This window comes from Mycteria americana, chromosome 16 (genome assembly GCF_035582795.1).
Source record: "Mycteria americana isolate JAX WOST 10 ecotype Jacksonville Zoo and Gardens chromosome 16, USCA_MyAme_1.0, whole genome shotgun sequence".
NCBI lineage: Eukaryota > Metazoa > Chordata > Aves > Ciconiiformes > Ciconiidae > Mycteria > Mycteria americana.
Window position 1 is genome coordinate 6,722,509 of NC_134380.1, and position 15,596 is coordinate 6,738,104.

Consider the following 15,596-nt stretch of genomic DNA (forward strand, 5'->3'; position numbering starts at 1 on the left):
GAAAAGCAGTAATTAAGAATGAAAGTGAAAGTACCAGAGTGAGTGTTGGACTTCGTTTCTTGGGCAGTGAGGTATAGAAGAGATAATGGTACACATCCCCCATTTGGAACAGAAAGCACGACTGTCTTAATTTCAGAATTTCTTTCATTCTTGATAGAGGAGTTAGGGGAATTTTATATTTGTAGAGGTTTGGGGTATCAAGCATGAGATGATTAAGGGCTGGTTGTTACTGTTGCAATATGCTGTTCTTGAATGAAATGCAAGCCTTTCCTTGTCCTCTAGTGAATGTTTTAGTCATGTTGACTGCTGTAGTGTGTTTAAAGGCAACTTGTGGGACAGCTAGCAAGGAACTCTGCCTTCTGGTCCTAGCTCTGTTGTATTATCACAGAGGAATTGTCCCTGTCTCTGTGAGACAGGTGTATCTGCTTCCTCAGAAATGGTGAGAAATATATTCTCCAGCAGTGCATTTTAGTAACAGATATTAGGACAAAATAGGATATATGCAAATAGAAATAGGAACTATAGGGTATTCAAGTAACATTGTTATGCAAAGCAGATTAAGAATGGATTTCACAAGCTGTGAATCTAGTCTGATTTATGGACTGTCATGCATGTGCATTTCCCCAGGGTATTTTTCACTTTTACTGTACGTGACCAGCTTAATTTGTATTGTAAAACTCTAAAAGGGCAACCACAGCTGGAATGACAAGCGCATTATGATTTTTTGTTCTTCATTACCTCTTTCAGTTTTTCTGTTTGATACACACCATCAAGTAATGGTTTACAACAGAGCCAGCATGATGAGAGAAGTTGCGTAAGTGAGAAATGTATGATTTTTATATGCTTGCAAACTGCCACAAGACCACTGCTGATATTTCTGCAGTCTTTCTCTGTTAAGCTTGAAACCAACTCTGAAACACTCTCATTGGAATGCTTGATAGCCTTTTTTATTTATTTTTTTTTTTCTGGTAGAGTCACTTTCGACCTTCATCCCTCAGAGCTTGTATCAGGAGCTCTTACAAAAGCCTTATGATTTCATTAAAGGCCTGAAATGCTGTAGTTGGTTGTACTTGGATAAATAATCTAGAGCATGTGATAGCAGCTGTGTGTTTTATGCTTGGTATCCATGTTGCTAAACTTGAAGGGACAGCTAGAAACAGCCCCTCTTTTAAGATGGGCTGGAATTTATAGCATTTGCATTAGCAGCAGATACAGGAATAGAAACCAGGAGAGCTTACTCTGACCGCTATGTAAAAGTAGTTCTTTGAGAATTTTTCTTCTCAAAATTGAGGGCTTATTTAGATGCTTAAGGCAATGTATACTCTGTTCTTTATATACAGATGTGCATATATGCATTTGGCTTATTTTGGGGTGTGGTTTTGGATTTTGAACCTTTCCCAAATAGAGCAGGTTTTTACTCAGAATTCAAGGCTATTTTCTTTCCTCAGTAGAAAAGGGGGGAGGATGGCATAGAGCTCTCTAGGCTTCAGAGCTTGACCTGTTCTTCAATTTGTGTGCTTCACTGATGGTTATTCTTTTGTGACCCTGCTTAAACCTAAATTAAACAGTGCTAATCTGTTTGCTTTTTAAATAAAAACTCAATGAGGAAAGACACTAATTTGCAAGCAAATTACCATCCCCAGTAGTACCTGAGTAAACTAATCCACACTGCACAACAGAAAACTGACAAAATGCTGTGCTCTTCAATGCTTCCAAATACAATGTGGATTGGGTTTGAGATTAAGGAAGGATGTTTTGTCTTCTGTTTCCGTGATAACATCCTGAGCACTACAGCTAGTTATAAAAGGCGGCTGGTCCTAGTCTTTAGTCACTGTAAACTAACCCTTGGTCTGTTAGGGAAAAACAACACTCCCCTTCCTCTTTTTAAGAAACTGTTCTTGTGAATCCCATAGCATTCTACTCTCTACATGTGCAAGCCAAGCTGTGGAGCTTAGGCTGTGATAACAATCTTTTTACTTTTTTGCACTCCATTTTGATCAAGCACTGAAATGAGATGGTGCATTCTTTGCAACATCCAAATGTTGAACAGTCTTCCTTATGTTACGAAGTTCATCAGAATTAGTGTTCACTTAAGCACCACAGAAATTGCTGAACATAAAATGAATCTCACTTCTGAAAGACTCCCTGCTGTTACTGAAACACTTGCAGGTCTTTTAGATGAGGGAAGCCTAATTGGAACACTAGCTATAGCTACTTCTAGCTCTGTGAAGAGTAGCTCTGTATAGCTACTTCTAGCTCTTTTGTTTGGGTTCTAAAATCACCAATACTGATTTTTACTGCAGGCTACCATTCTTTCTATAATGGAGATTTTGCATCAACCTTCTTCTTGAAAATACGTGATTTGTGGTATCTATAGCTTAACCTTTATACAAGTGGTAATAGTAATTTGAAGAGAATCCTGTAATCACTGAAGCTGACATCTCGCTATCTGTCACAAGCAACGTAGGCAGAACTGGTGAATTTGTTATAATTTTACCTGTATGTGTTTGTGGAAACTTCCTACACGGAAGGAAACTTCATTGAAGGAACCGGTGGCAAAGTTCCTTGAGCTTTATTGACTCCTTCCAGGATCTCCGTTAGACATTTTGGAGGTCACTACAATATACTTTAAAATACTGGGTTTTTTTCCTCCCATCTCTTTGTGTCACATAAACCAAAAAAGGTGAGCCATAGGGAAAGATAATTGTTGTCTAGATTATTCTTTTTTTACTTCTTTCTCTCTTTCTCCTATTATCTTAAATAAGTAAGTAAGTCTTCGTAATTGAAGCCTTTTGCCAGAGGGGAAGTAGTAGTACAAGACTTGCAAGGCCTGAGAGGCAGGGTAAGTTAGTCTGTGCCGAGTTCTGTCCTTGTGGCTAGACTTGATTGTACCTCAGCTAACTTAAAGTTGCCTCAAGTATTCTGGTGTCACCTAAAAAAAAAAAAAAAAAAAAGGTGGTTTTGAAGTTAAAGCTTGAATGCTAATTCCTAGCTACATTCCTCTCTTTAGACTTTGCTTTGTTACAACATACTTTACTGTACTTGCCAGCCAGTGCTACTATGGATTTCTTGAACCTTTGTGTATCTCTCTATCTGGAGTTTTGCATGGTGAAATACTTCGTGGAATTGTAATGGCAACTTGCCTTATCTCATGTAGTTAAAAGTAACATTGTTTCCTGTAATCTTACCCAGCTACTTCTCCCCATCAACCCTTTCTGAAGGTTAGGGGCATACTGCATTTACCTATAAATGTTTATATGGAATGAACCTTCAGTGGTGAGTAGATTTGTGCAATAGACTTGGAGGACAATATTATTTTACAGTTTGGAAAGAGAAGCTTAGATCCTAGAGTGGCTGTGTCCTGTGACTTTCATAATCATTTTTGGTTTGTTGTCTCTCAACTTTGTCTTGTATTTTACTTTGGACTAGTTTTCAGGTTCCTTCAAGATGAATGGAAATAACTTAGTTTCTTTAAGAAGAAAATATGTCAAAAGACAGCACTGTGTGACCCAGACACTAGCCTTTTGATTTGAACAGCTTCCAAATTTGCTCTCCTTGGTTCCTGCTTTCAGCTGCTTGGCCTGCTGTGGTAAATGCTGTCAATGTGAAAAGTCAGTGTGTGCTGTGTTGAAGTAGCAGTCGTCACTTCAGATAAGGCTTCTGTCAAAAGTACCGCTTCAGGAGTGGGGAAGAACAGCCCTTGTACTTTGTATTTGTTGTGGTGGGAAGACTTTCTGAATTTTATTTTTTTTTAGTTTGTATTTTGTGCTGGTTTTGTGCCTTTGAAAAGATAAGGGTGGAAGAAGTGTTTCTATAGTGATAATGAGAATTGGAGTGAGAGTGAGAATGAAAAGCTGTATCCATAACACATTATTGCATTATATTACAATCTATTGTATTACTTAGGTACATACTTGGTAGTTGAGTGGAGTTTAAGAAACTCCACTGAGTTAAGAAACAGTCTTTCTCTGGCTGTTTCCAGTAACGCTTGCCTCAGTGGTTGTTAGCGTTTTCACAGCTTTTTGTATCTGCCTAGAGAGCAAGTATTCACAATCTTAAAGCATGTCCAAACATGGTGCTTAGGCTTTGATCTGAAAAATGTGGATGTTTTGCATTTCCTATGTGTGATTATGATAAATTGAATTTAAGGAAAAGCCTAAAATATTTTAGTAGTTATGTGCTCTTGAGCTAGTCACCTTAATGGTCTAATGTGTCTTTTTGTGTTGAGTGTTTGAAGTTAAAATTAACTGTACTGTGTGTCACGATGAGTAAACCAGGAAAAGAAAAATTCTGATTTGGTTTGACCTGAATTACAGTGCCATTTTGATGTGCAGATTACCCTAGGTTTCCTTAAGATGCCATTTCCTCCGTACAGCCGCCATCGCGTTAGGCAGCCAGAGTGAGGAGGCTTCATTCGTTCAGGGGATTTTGTGCAACATGAGGATGAGGCAGGGAGCTGCAGGTTACTAGGCCACGTCTTGGGCTGTCTTCTGCAAAACCCTGAAGAGATGAATTTGAATGTCCTGTGGTGCCATTTGCAGTAAGTTTGTGGGGAAGAAAAATGCTATATAATGGACTGTGTTGAACTTGCTCAGTTGAATCCAGGTGTAGCTTCCCTTGAAGCAGTGGGTGCTTGCTGGTTTTGTAGCTAGTTCGTACCTCTCTTCTTGGAGCAGAAAAGGAGCCTTTTTTCTCTGAAATGAAAAGCTGTGTTAAAGCACCTCTGCGGAGGGTGAGAACTGTCCTTCCAACCACCATTCCACCCTGGCACGAGTAATTTCCGGGCTTAAAAATTCAGTTGCAGCATTGCTGCCTTTGAATCATTTGTTCACTTTTTAAATTTTAATTCCTGCCCTAGTTTGAGTGTCACGAGCACTTTCCTTGGATTCCTGAGACTTTGGGAGTGGTTTTAATATACTGCATTGTTTTCTTTGTGACAGTGTCAGCACAACTTTGTCGAGAAAAACCACGTTGGCAGCTAACAGGTTGTACTTGAGCAGTTGTTGTTACCTTCTGTTTCAGTTAGCACAGCAAGAATCCCAAAACCTTACAGTTCAGGGAAAAGAGGAGGTTCAGCCAAAACTGAGCCCTCCCTGAACAAATTTTTTGGGTTTTGTCTCTCCAAAACCCAAGCATTCTGATGGATTTGGCTAAATTTGGAAGCACATAAGTATGCTTGAGGCCTTATGTTTAGTTTCATGTTTGCATATGGGAGTCAGCTTGAGAGCTGAGATGCCAGATCTGCTTGTTATGTTCCAGTTTAGTGCCTGCGCATTCCTGAAAGTTGTTTGGTTTTGAGAGGATCAAGACTGCTGTGCAACAATTTACAAAGGTGGAAAAGCTGTGCTTAGAAATATTCACTAGGTATGGAATTGGAAATGACCGGGGATGCTTGCTGTGTGTGAACTGTTCCAGCTAAAACTTGGGAACTGCCTTGTTGTGCAGCTCTTCAGCAGTGCTTCTTCTCCATTTCCATGGGAACAGATGGGCTTTTGTTGATAAGAGATCTATTATCAAACTGGGAAACTGACGGGCAGCAGTTGAGCCACTATTACTGTAAAACAGGGCTGACTACAGACTGAGGACATCACATGGCAGTATGTGTTCAAATGTAGTGGATAAAAATATCCTTCCTTCTTCCTCCTCTCAGGGACAGATGCCCCAGTGTGAAAGGAAGAGTCACTCTGGCATAGACTTGATTAGATCTATAGCAGACAAGGGGATTGGCTGCAAAGGAATGCTTTATATTTTGACCTATACAAAGAGGAGCAGTTTTTAACAGTTGTTGAGATGAGTAAGTGTTTGTGCCTGTTAGATTTTTTGCAGACTCTGAAGGCTGTCTCTGTTTAGAGCAGTGAATCTTTTTTGTTGCTTAATTTATCTGTATTTATTTGTACTTGGGGAAATTTTCAAAGCAAAATCCAGTGATACCTGCAGTACTTAGAGTAAATTTTATAGCTCTGGTAAGTCTGGGAAAATCTTACCATACTTCAGTTAAGAATCTTTATTTTTCTTAGAGGCATAACACTGATTTTTAAGTATCCAGATGATAAATTTTAATCTTAATTATTATCTGGAAATCACTTGGAGGCCAGTTGGAGGTATGGGATAGATGGATTTAGTGGATGCTTTTCTTAAAATGTTTACAGCAAAATGGTTTAATTACTTAAAGTCATTTCTTTCATTTCAGTGCGTTTACGATTTAAAAGAAAAGAGAGCAATGTCAGATGTAAACGTCTAAGCCAGATACACAGGTGCAGAGCGTTCTTGTGTGTGTTCCCGACTTACTTTTTAGTTGTATTTCACTAATGGATGTTAGTGGCATAAGTTTTTTGGAAAGCTGAAATTTTACATGACCGTTCTGCAGTTGTCATAATAATAGCTACATAACTTCATAGCAGCCACCAGAATTCCAGCCTTGTGCACGTGACTGCAAAGTTGTCCTGAATTTAAGGTACTTCAGTACAAGTCACTTTTGCTTGACTAAGCATTGGGAGCAGCTCCAGTGGTGTCTACTTGAGACACTGTCAGAAAAAATGATTTTGTAGATATTGGTGTTATGGAGGTGACTCCTCTTGAAATGACACATGAACGTGGACCTTTGTAAAGAAAACAGTACATTCTGTTGCCTCTGGAAGAGTGCACACTGAAGGACCTGGAAAGGGAAAACAGGTGTTTACAGGGTGACTGTGTGTGTATAAACTCTTTGGTATATAATATAGGGCATGGATAGTTTGGCTGTCAGCCAGGGTGTGAATGGAGCTGTGACAGCTAGTTAAAATGATCCTAGAAAGGGCAACTGGCTATGAAGATACATCAGTTTGGGTGTGAAGCAGGAAAAAATCCTTGGAGCAAACAAAGCCACTGAAGGGGGGGAGCTGTGGAGGGTCCATTATTACAGCAGAAGTCCCCCGAACAGGTTGTACATGCATATGCGTAGGCAATTCACCTTACTATGCCTTTTATCCAGCTATTTTTTTTCTGATCACAAAGCTTAATGCGTGCCTCAGCAATGCTCTCTCACTGGCATTTGGTTTCAGGCCAGGCATTAATGAGTACCCCAAGCCCTATGTGATTTGGCTCCTCCAAATCTATTAGCATATCTTCAGAGCAAGATAAAACTCATTAAAATAATTTACATTTGGGCATTAGAATTTCTGATAATTTTTAATACCTACTGCCAAAAGCGCAAATGTGTGGTAGTGTCCTTCCTATGAAGCTACAATTTACCCATTTTCTTTATTCTTGGAAAAAGAACAGGCTGCCATATTCCTTAACTGCTCTCTGATGGTAATGAAATGCATTTGTAGTACACAGTCTTATCAAAGGTTTGATCTGTGCTATCTTTGATAAAGGAATGCACACTATTGCATAAGATTTGGCTTATTAGAAATCACATCAAAATGTGTCATGTTTGTGTTCTATTGTATTGTAAATTACTCTAGTGGTGGCAGCTGAGGTATATAACCACCAAACTTCCTGGTCATTCAAGCTATGTGGCAAAATCTTTGCATGACTGAGTTGTAGATCTGGGCTTCAACCTGTGCCCTCTGTCTCCCTAGTCTCTATGCAATTCACTTTTTTACATACCTGTTTTTAACCTCCATCTCCCCTGCTCAGTATCGCAGGGCTGCCTGCTGGTGTCATCTGCCTGTATTTCATATTCTGGAGTTGAATCAGTTTCTGCACAGAATGTTCTTGTGCAGTCAGTACAGTGGTTGTGAGAGATGTGAGCATTTTATTGCTTAAAGACAATTCAGCAGACATCAGCTGATCTGCATCAACTCTCCATGTGCAAGCTTTTACCTCAGAGCCTGTAACAGAGCCACACTTGAACTGCTCATGACCTGTGGTCAGATTATGCCTGCCAAATGACTGAACTGTAATGTATGCTAAAACAATGCTTGTAAATAAATAAATGGAAGTCCACAGTAGTAACTGCACAAAAGAGAGCTTGAATATTTTTATCCATATAAAAGTACTTAGGATCTTTTAAGTATTAAAGTCTCTTCAACTGAAAATATCCTGAAATGGGCCGTAAAGATGCATATCTTTGCTTAGCTGAAGTTCTGTAGATGTGGCCCTGGTACTGTGCTGGTTCCCCAGTGGAAGTGCTGGCACCTGGGGGATGTACATCCTACCATCAGCCTCTTCAGTTGGGAGTTAAGGAACAGGCAGGTAGCTATTACCCACTGTAATTCACTGAGGAGATTCAGGTTCTGTTCTCTTTTTGCTTTACCGGATTTCATTTCATTGTTGAGGTTTTTCTCTTTTATATGTAGTAGTCAGCAATGAGACAGATTAGAGCATTGATATGTCATGTATTTTTGAAAGGCAGCAAACACTGATCTTTAGAGTTTAATTTTCTGAAGCACTCCCATCAGCCATAAGAACTTTAAGGTCTGCACTTGCAAATTCTTGTCTGCTTTCCCTTTTTTTTTCTAATTTCCTCTCATCATCCTTCCAAAAAAGAAACATAATGAGATAGCAAAAAAAAAAAAAAGTCAGAAATGGCAATAATTGCTTATGAAGATTTTGGGTTTTTTGGTGGATATCTTCACCATAGCTGTGTGTGTATGTAGTTTGTGATCTCTGGATCTGCGTTCATGTTGTCTTTCTCTTTGCATTTCCTCATCTTCCTGCATTCAGGCAGTGCTAATCATGTGATACTTTTGTGACTTGAGGCTTTAAGTATATCTTTCTTTTGTTTCTTTTTTTTTTTCTTTAACTCAGATCCAGCTTTTTGTTGGCCATTATCACAAAGTTAAAGAACCTCAGAAAACTGAGAAGGAATGAAAGTGCTTGGGGAAAAGTGTTGTTGTGGTGCTTAATTTTAAAGGGGGGCAGGTTCTGTGCAATGTTTACTTCCAACACCAAATAAAATCTTTTTGAGACAAGGTAGTTTCAACCTATACGTAGCTTTATTTACAGAACATAATACTACTTTATTCAAGAGACTACTTTCGGTCAGCGTATCAGACTTGCCTATTGTGCTGCACCAGTTGACGGAAATTCAATGAAAAATAAAGCACCGAAGTTTTTAGAGCAAGCATGCTTTGAAGTATCAATTTGTGCTTTTTAAAGCTACTTATTCATGTGGCTCCTCTCTTGTGACTCCTGATCTTTCATTCATTTTAGAATAAAGTTATAGCAAGAAAAGTATCCCTTAAAAAAAAAAAAAAGAAACTTTGTTGATCTACACTTGCTGTGTTTGTATGTGTTTAACTTGCTTTATTAACATAAAAAATGCTCAACAGGCAAGTCACTGTTTCTGCCATCTGATTTAACCTGGTTTTAACTTGTATCAGCAAAACCAGCTGAAGCTGCCAGTTGTAGCTGCAGCTGGGCCTGTGCTAATGTTTTTTTTGTAAAATTCTCTATAATATAGATGTTGCCTAGAATCTTTAACATACCCAGTGTGCAACCAGTGCAAATGCAGAAAAGCTGGATGAAGTCACGTTTATGCTGAAAGCATCAGGTTTGTCAGCTGAAGTCAGGAAAAAGTGGTCATTAGAAGTCATAAAGAATCAGAATTTCTTGGCTTGCAGATCTTGGACAGAATTTTTTGGTGATGACAGCCAACTTAATCTTTGGCACAGATCTCAGTCTAGTTATGTTGTTAAAAGTACCTGTGGACTTAACAGTGACTTTCTTACCAAAGCATGGGGTTTTGGCACTAAAATCCTTTGCTGTTTTGAATTACTCATCCAGCTTTTTGTTCACCACAGTTCTGAAAGCTCATGAGATGCAGTGGAGCAGGATGACTAGCACCATTTTTTTTATAGGTTCATCTTACAACAGCAGTCTTTGAAACAAGAATGGGAAGAATAAGCTAGTACCTTCATCAGTTTTGCTGTCTTGAAATGTGGTAAGCTTTTTTTTTTTTATTTCCTTCAGGTTTTGAATGAAGAATGCGATCAGAATTGGTACAAGGCAGAACTCAATGGAAAAGACGGCTTCATTCCCAAGAACTACATAGAAATGAAACCACATCCGTAAGTAGAGCTTTCGTAACAGGCTCCCTTGATCTTACTTTGTGCATGCTCTCAAACAGAAGGGAGGTTTGCTGTACTTTGCAAAGCATACCTTACCAGATCTACCAAAATGTATGGATAGATAAAGGATGGCTATTGAGTTGTATCCCTGGCTGCAACTTGCAGTGTTCTGCACTGTTACTCATTTCACAGCTGGCTATGTAGCAGGATATTTTGGAAGCTTTTCTGGTGGTTGCTCTGGTGTTTTCCTGTAGGGTCAGACAGACTGACCTTGGGGGTAGCAGGCCTAAAACAGCAGAAAACGCTTTAGTAGAGAGTTGTCACCACCACTGCCCCAGGAAAAAGAGTGACTGTGTTCCTGTGATGATTCTCTATTTTACTTAGCATAGCAGATAAGAGTAAAAATTGTGGCATTCAGAGCTCAACAGAAAAATATTTAAGGATATTTGGAGCTGAACTCTTAGTATGTCTATGTCACATCCTGAATATAGAATCACAGAATAATTTAGGTTGGACAGGACCTCTAACATTCATCTGGTTCAACACCTTCCCTGCAAAACAGGCCAACCTCAAAGAGTGTGTACCGTTATGCAAGTATAGTTGCATTGATTTGTAGCTCCAGAGAACTGTATTTGAATAACTACTTTGAACTTTTATATCTATAAAGAATCAAGCATATGAAAACAGTAGCGTTTCATGACTGGGTTTTTCTTTGTATCAGTTCATGTATTTCTTCTGTCTTGTAAAGTCTGGTTCCGCCAACCTTTGAGATCCTTCAACAGCTGAACAAGAAAACAGCAAGCTCTTGGTAACAGATTCAAAAGGGAGAGAAGGTTTAGGAAGCAGCAGCAGAACCTGTAATCGGGGTTTTTAGAAGGAGCTGTAGTGGTTCAGTTGCCCACAAAAACTGATGATTGATTTGTTAATTGTTGGCTGTAATTATATCATGAAGATATTGCAGTTAAATCCAATCAAGAATTATTTTTCTAAGGGCTTTTTTGAAATAGCAGAAGGAAGCTTTTGAGGGACTATGTCCCAAGAAGGAGAGGAGGTATACTGCTTTAGTGCAGCCAAGTGGGAAGTGAAGCAAGGATGCACAGGAAAATTCTGAAATTGTTTAGAGCCTTGTCTGCTGCAGTAACATGTCTAGTTTACCCAGATCGTGCTAGTCCACTGGGGATTCCAAATGTGCATTGAAATTTCTCTCTCTCATTGATTTTAATCATCATACATCTTCACATAACAGTGTTGCAGGCATTTGAGTTATACTGCAGTGATGTCTCCTGTGATGATGATCAGTTTGTTCTGTAATTATCCATAGTATTTTGTTTTAGAGGGATAGAACTGTCAGGTTTTCGCTTTTTGATATCAAAGGGGAATGAACAACGTTGAGCCTGCAAGTGAGTGAATTTGGTAGTGTTTTTTAAGTATAGTTAATTTGACCTTTTATGAAGATGTTTAAAATGCTGATGGCAGCTGGATGGAGTTAGCTCCATGTGTCAGCAATGCTGGGAGTCTTAACTAGTGCATTAACAACCCTGGGAAATTATGCAAAAGGTTTTTTAGTGTAATGTTAGCTTAGCCATAATGCAGAGCTCTCTAAGTAGTCCAGCAGGTCATACAAAAAGCAAATTGCAGACAGCTGACCAGGTGTGAGAAAGAGAATGTTCCTTTTCTCAGACTAGTATCAAACTGTGTTGTGAGAAGGTGGCATGAGAGCTTTGAAGAGGATTTGGAAAGAAAGCAACTGAAGTGGCTTTAAATCCTGTCCTAGGATCTGAGACTTAAGTCCTCTAGCCCCATAGCTAGTCTTAAATGCAGTGGTTTTTCTTGCTTGTATTTTGCAAATCTTTCTGTTTGCTTTGTAACTACTAGCAAATGAAGCTGAAAGGAAAATGTGGTGTGCATCAGTCACCAGCTGAGTCACCTGGGTTCTGAAGGGTTAATCCAAATTGCCACATCAATTAACAAAGCAAAGATGTAGACATAGGCATGATACTCAGAGAAGAGCTGCAGGAAACTGGGCAGGGAGGCTTCCTGTGAAGGCACAACAGTGCAGTTGAGTGGCAGGACTACCTTCCTTTCTTTAAGGAGGCAGGGGGGGAGTTTGCTGTTTATGAAACAGCCTGGATCAGCCTCATGGTGTGTGTATCTCAAGTGTTTGTAATCAGCTTTTCTTGAAGATAATGCTGAAGTCTTACTTTGGAGTATTGTAACTTATGTGGAGGAAATCGGCCAAGCTAAATGGTTGTGCGAAGTAAAGCCAAAAGAATTGCCAAACTACCAATTGAAATGAGCCTAAATGCAATGTGAACTTTGTGTGGTACCAATCAGTGCATCTCCCTCTAGCTGTGCAGCATCGGCAGTAATGCCTGGATTTAGTTTTGCAGTGCTGACTGGATGAGTTTCACCTATGTTACAAAGCTAGTTGGAGACAAGTGTTATCAAGCTTAGCCATTCAGCAGGGAAGCTGTGGGAATGTTGTGGTCAGTTTCTTTGGGGTAATTCTCTTGGGCGTGCTGTGATTTTTGTTAATTTTTTCAATCATTCTGTAGCAAAGATTCATATGTGCACAACACTTCTGATGCTTTACAAGTGTGTTCTTAAGTAGACACTAGTCCTTCAAAATAACTTTCTTTTGTTTCTTTCATCTGTGGGGTTTTTTCATCTTTTTTTATATTTAGAGTTCAAGCTGCTTTTACTCAGGCTAAAGTGGTAGTGAAGTCATAAAACTGCAAGGGAGTTCAAGAATTGTGAAAGATTTTTAGTCCATTTAAAGTAAAGTGCCTTAGAAACAGCTGGCAGAAAACTTTAAGAATTTGATATTGTTACTTTGGAAGTGTTACTTCCTTTAATCGAATTGTACACTTCCACTTTGTAGTGATTCAGTAAAATTTAGGGGAAAAATAGGGTATACTTCTGAGGCTTCAGAAAGGATTATAGAAGTTCTGTTGAGCTCTTTTGGGCTTTCCTTCTGTTTTACAGAGGTGGGTGAAGTGGTTTGGGTTTTTTTTAAGATGAGGCTTTCATTTCCAAGTCACATGCGAGTAATTTAGAATTATTTGAGAACTAAACAGAAGTAAAACATTTTGTAAACAAGAACTATGGCAAGATATCTAAAATCATAATAGCAAGCTTGCTTTACGTAACATTTGGCAGAGGCAAAATTCAAGACTTCCTTATCTTTCTGACAATTGTGCCAAAAGCCCAGGAAACAAAACACGGCCTTTGAATTCTGAAGGAGTTTGACATAATGGTTTCTCTGGGTTGATTTTTGAAGGGAGCAGAGTGTAGTGAGAGACAGGTAGATGCTCCTTCTGCTGTCTCTGCCACCACCTTGGGTACCAAGAAGCAGCGCAGGTGCTAAACCACCAGGAAAGTACTAAATGCCATGAAATTCTTTATCACTGGAAATAGGATGGTTGTGGGAGAAGCAGGGGATAAAAAGTACACAACAGGACTTGGAAGCAAGTAAAATATGTCTAGGTGATCGTGGAAACCAAGTTTGTAAACACGATGTATCATTTTCAGTGCCAAAATGCTTTTCATAATAAGAGCTGCATAGCTAAATGGAGTGAATACTCCTTTTATAAGGGGGATGTCCTAGAGTTGTTTTATTTAATATATTGCATGTAGTATAAATACATCTGTGGACTCATCATCCTTGATATAATATGGGGATGTGTTTTTGTGTAGCCTCGTATGGTGAGCAGATACTGAAGACAGCCAGTGAGGAGCGAGGGCTGCCAGTAGCTGGAGAGTCTGGTAATCAAGTAATTGGGTCCTCCTTCACCTCTAAAGATAGCTTCTTCTTAGATCTGGTGACTTTTGTGATTTCATGAAATCTTCAACTTCTCTTAAGAATGACTGTTTCAGGCAGGGTTCTGCAACTTCTGTCTTTTTGCTGCACCAAAACCATCAGTGCAGAAAGTAAACTTTGTGAGTGGAGCTCTTGTTATTAAATGCTCTCCTCTAAGGTCAATCATCTCCATGGTTATAGGCTGTGGTAAGTGCTTCTATCCTGTGTGATCTGCTACTCAGAACTGAAAGCTGTACTTTTTGGTTGTGAAGATGGTTCTGCTTTTCCCATGCCATGTGACCTACCACTCAGCCCTTGTTTGCCTTTAATCTTGAATTAGTCTGGAGATGCAAATGTAAATGTGGGTAAGAATCCCATGACCAGGGGCTGTTGGTCAGTGCTAACGATCTGATTGCCTGAGACAGGTTCACCCTTGGTGTCATGGAGGTGGGCAGCTGGTGGCTTTGACTTCTGTGCAGCTGTCAGGAATTTCAGGTGTGGCTTGATGGTGCAGCTATTTCATGTGATTGCTTATGTGAAAGCTACTAGATTGTCCTGACTGTAGGAGAAAGCAAGAAAATAGGCTACTGAAACAAGTATTATCAGCATCTTTCCTAGAACCGAATTGCACGCCCAGCTCAGCTGTCCTCTGCAATGAAGCAGGGAGACCTTGAGGGGAATTTTCTCACTTGGTCTGCATGTAACTCCACTCCCGGCACCTGCCTTAGCTTTCTGACACAATACCTGTCTTTGACCACAGTGCTCTGGTAGGGGTCAGAGAGATTGGACTCTAGGCTGCAGGAACAACCAGCTGCTGAATGAAGCTACTTATTATCTCTGCTGAAGTAGTCATGTCTTACCACCTGATCTAAAAGAGACTAGAAACTGTTTTTGATACAAAATGCACTTTCCACTTGTGCAGGACAGGTCAATCCATAGGCAGGATCTTCTTTCTACAGCTGTGATGTTTCTGAAGAGAAGCCTGTGAGTGAACTCCCAGTGTTTCCCTTGCATTTTGCAAATACTACTTTCTTTTTTTTTTTTTAAGATTCCTACCTGCTAAAATAGTGATGTTTCTTAACATGTGCTTAATCCTTAATAACTTAAATTTTCTATATTGTCTGCTCTGCAAATCATGACTGAGGCATGGGTGGCTTCTCCTTAGGAGGCATAAGTAATACAGGAGACTGTGTAATTACTCCCCACTGATTATCTTGGGGTACTAATAGTGAAATAAATGCTGCTATATCATAGGGAAGTTCAATAGTGACCAGCCACCAGTGCAGGACTTCTTTGTTGTCTCTGAGTTGATGGCATCATACAGTTTGGACAATTAAAACTTTGTGTGTAGAGACATGAGACTTTATTCCTTAGTGATAGAGGAAGGGACTTTTGAGTTTCTTGCTTGAGCTAGGCATTTAACCTGTTTTACTTTACATTATGAGGCCTAATTACTAAGATATCAGTGCAGACTGCAGTAGGCATTTTAACTTTGTCCAAGGTTGTAGCCAGTTCCCAGGGTAGTCATCTTAGTCTTATGAAGCAGGACTCTGCTGTGAAGCAATTGTGTACATTAGGTTCTCATTGTGATGTTTTATATGCTAAACTGCAGATACAATAGGGTGCAAAACAATGTGAATAGTGCATTAAATTTTGAGCAGGCTTTTTTTCCACCTCTGAAAATAAATCCTGTAACTTGAGGATTTCACTCTTACTACATCTCTGCTTTCCTGAATTGGGTGGAATAGGGCTATTGCAAGCACCTGCTTATCAGGTCACGGTTGCTTCATTGCCAGGATGAC

General features: G+C 39.5%; 1 protein-coding gene across 1 annotated transcript in view; it reads left to right on the forward strand.

Annotated features, from left to right (window-relative positions):
* GRB2 (growth factor receptor bound protein 2) overlaps positions 1–15,596 on the forward strand; it is a 53,660-nt gene that overhangs the window by 31,359 nt on the left and 6,705 nt on the right. The window contains exon 3 of the mRNA XM_075518862.1: positions 9,898–9,995. Within this exon, the coding sequence (XP_075374977.1) occupies positions 9,898–9,995 (98 nt within the window). The remainder of the gene's footprint in view (positions 1–9,897; positions 9,996–15,596) is intronic.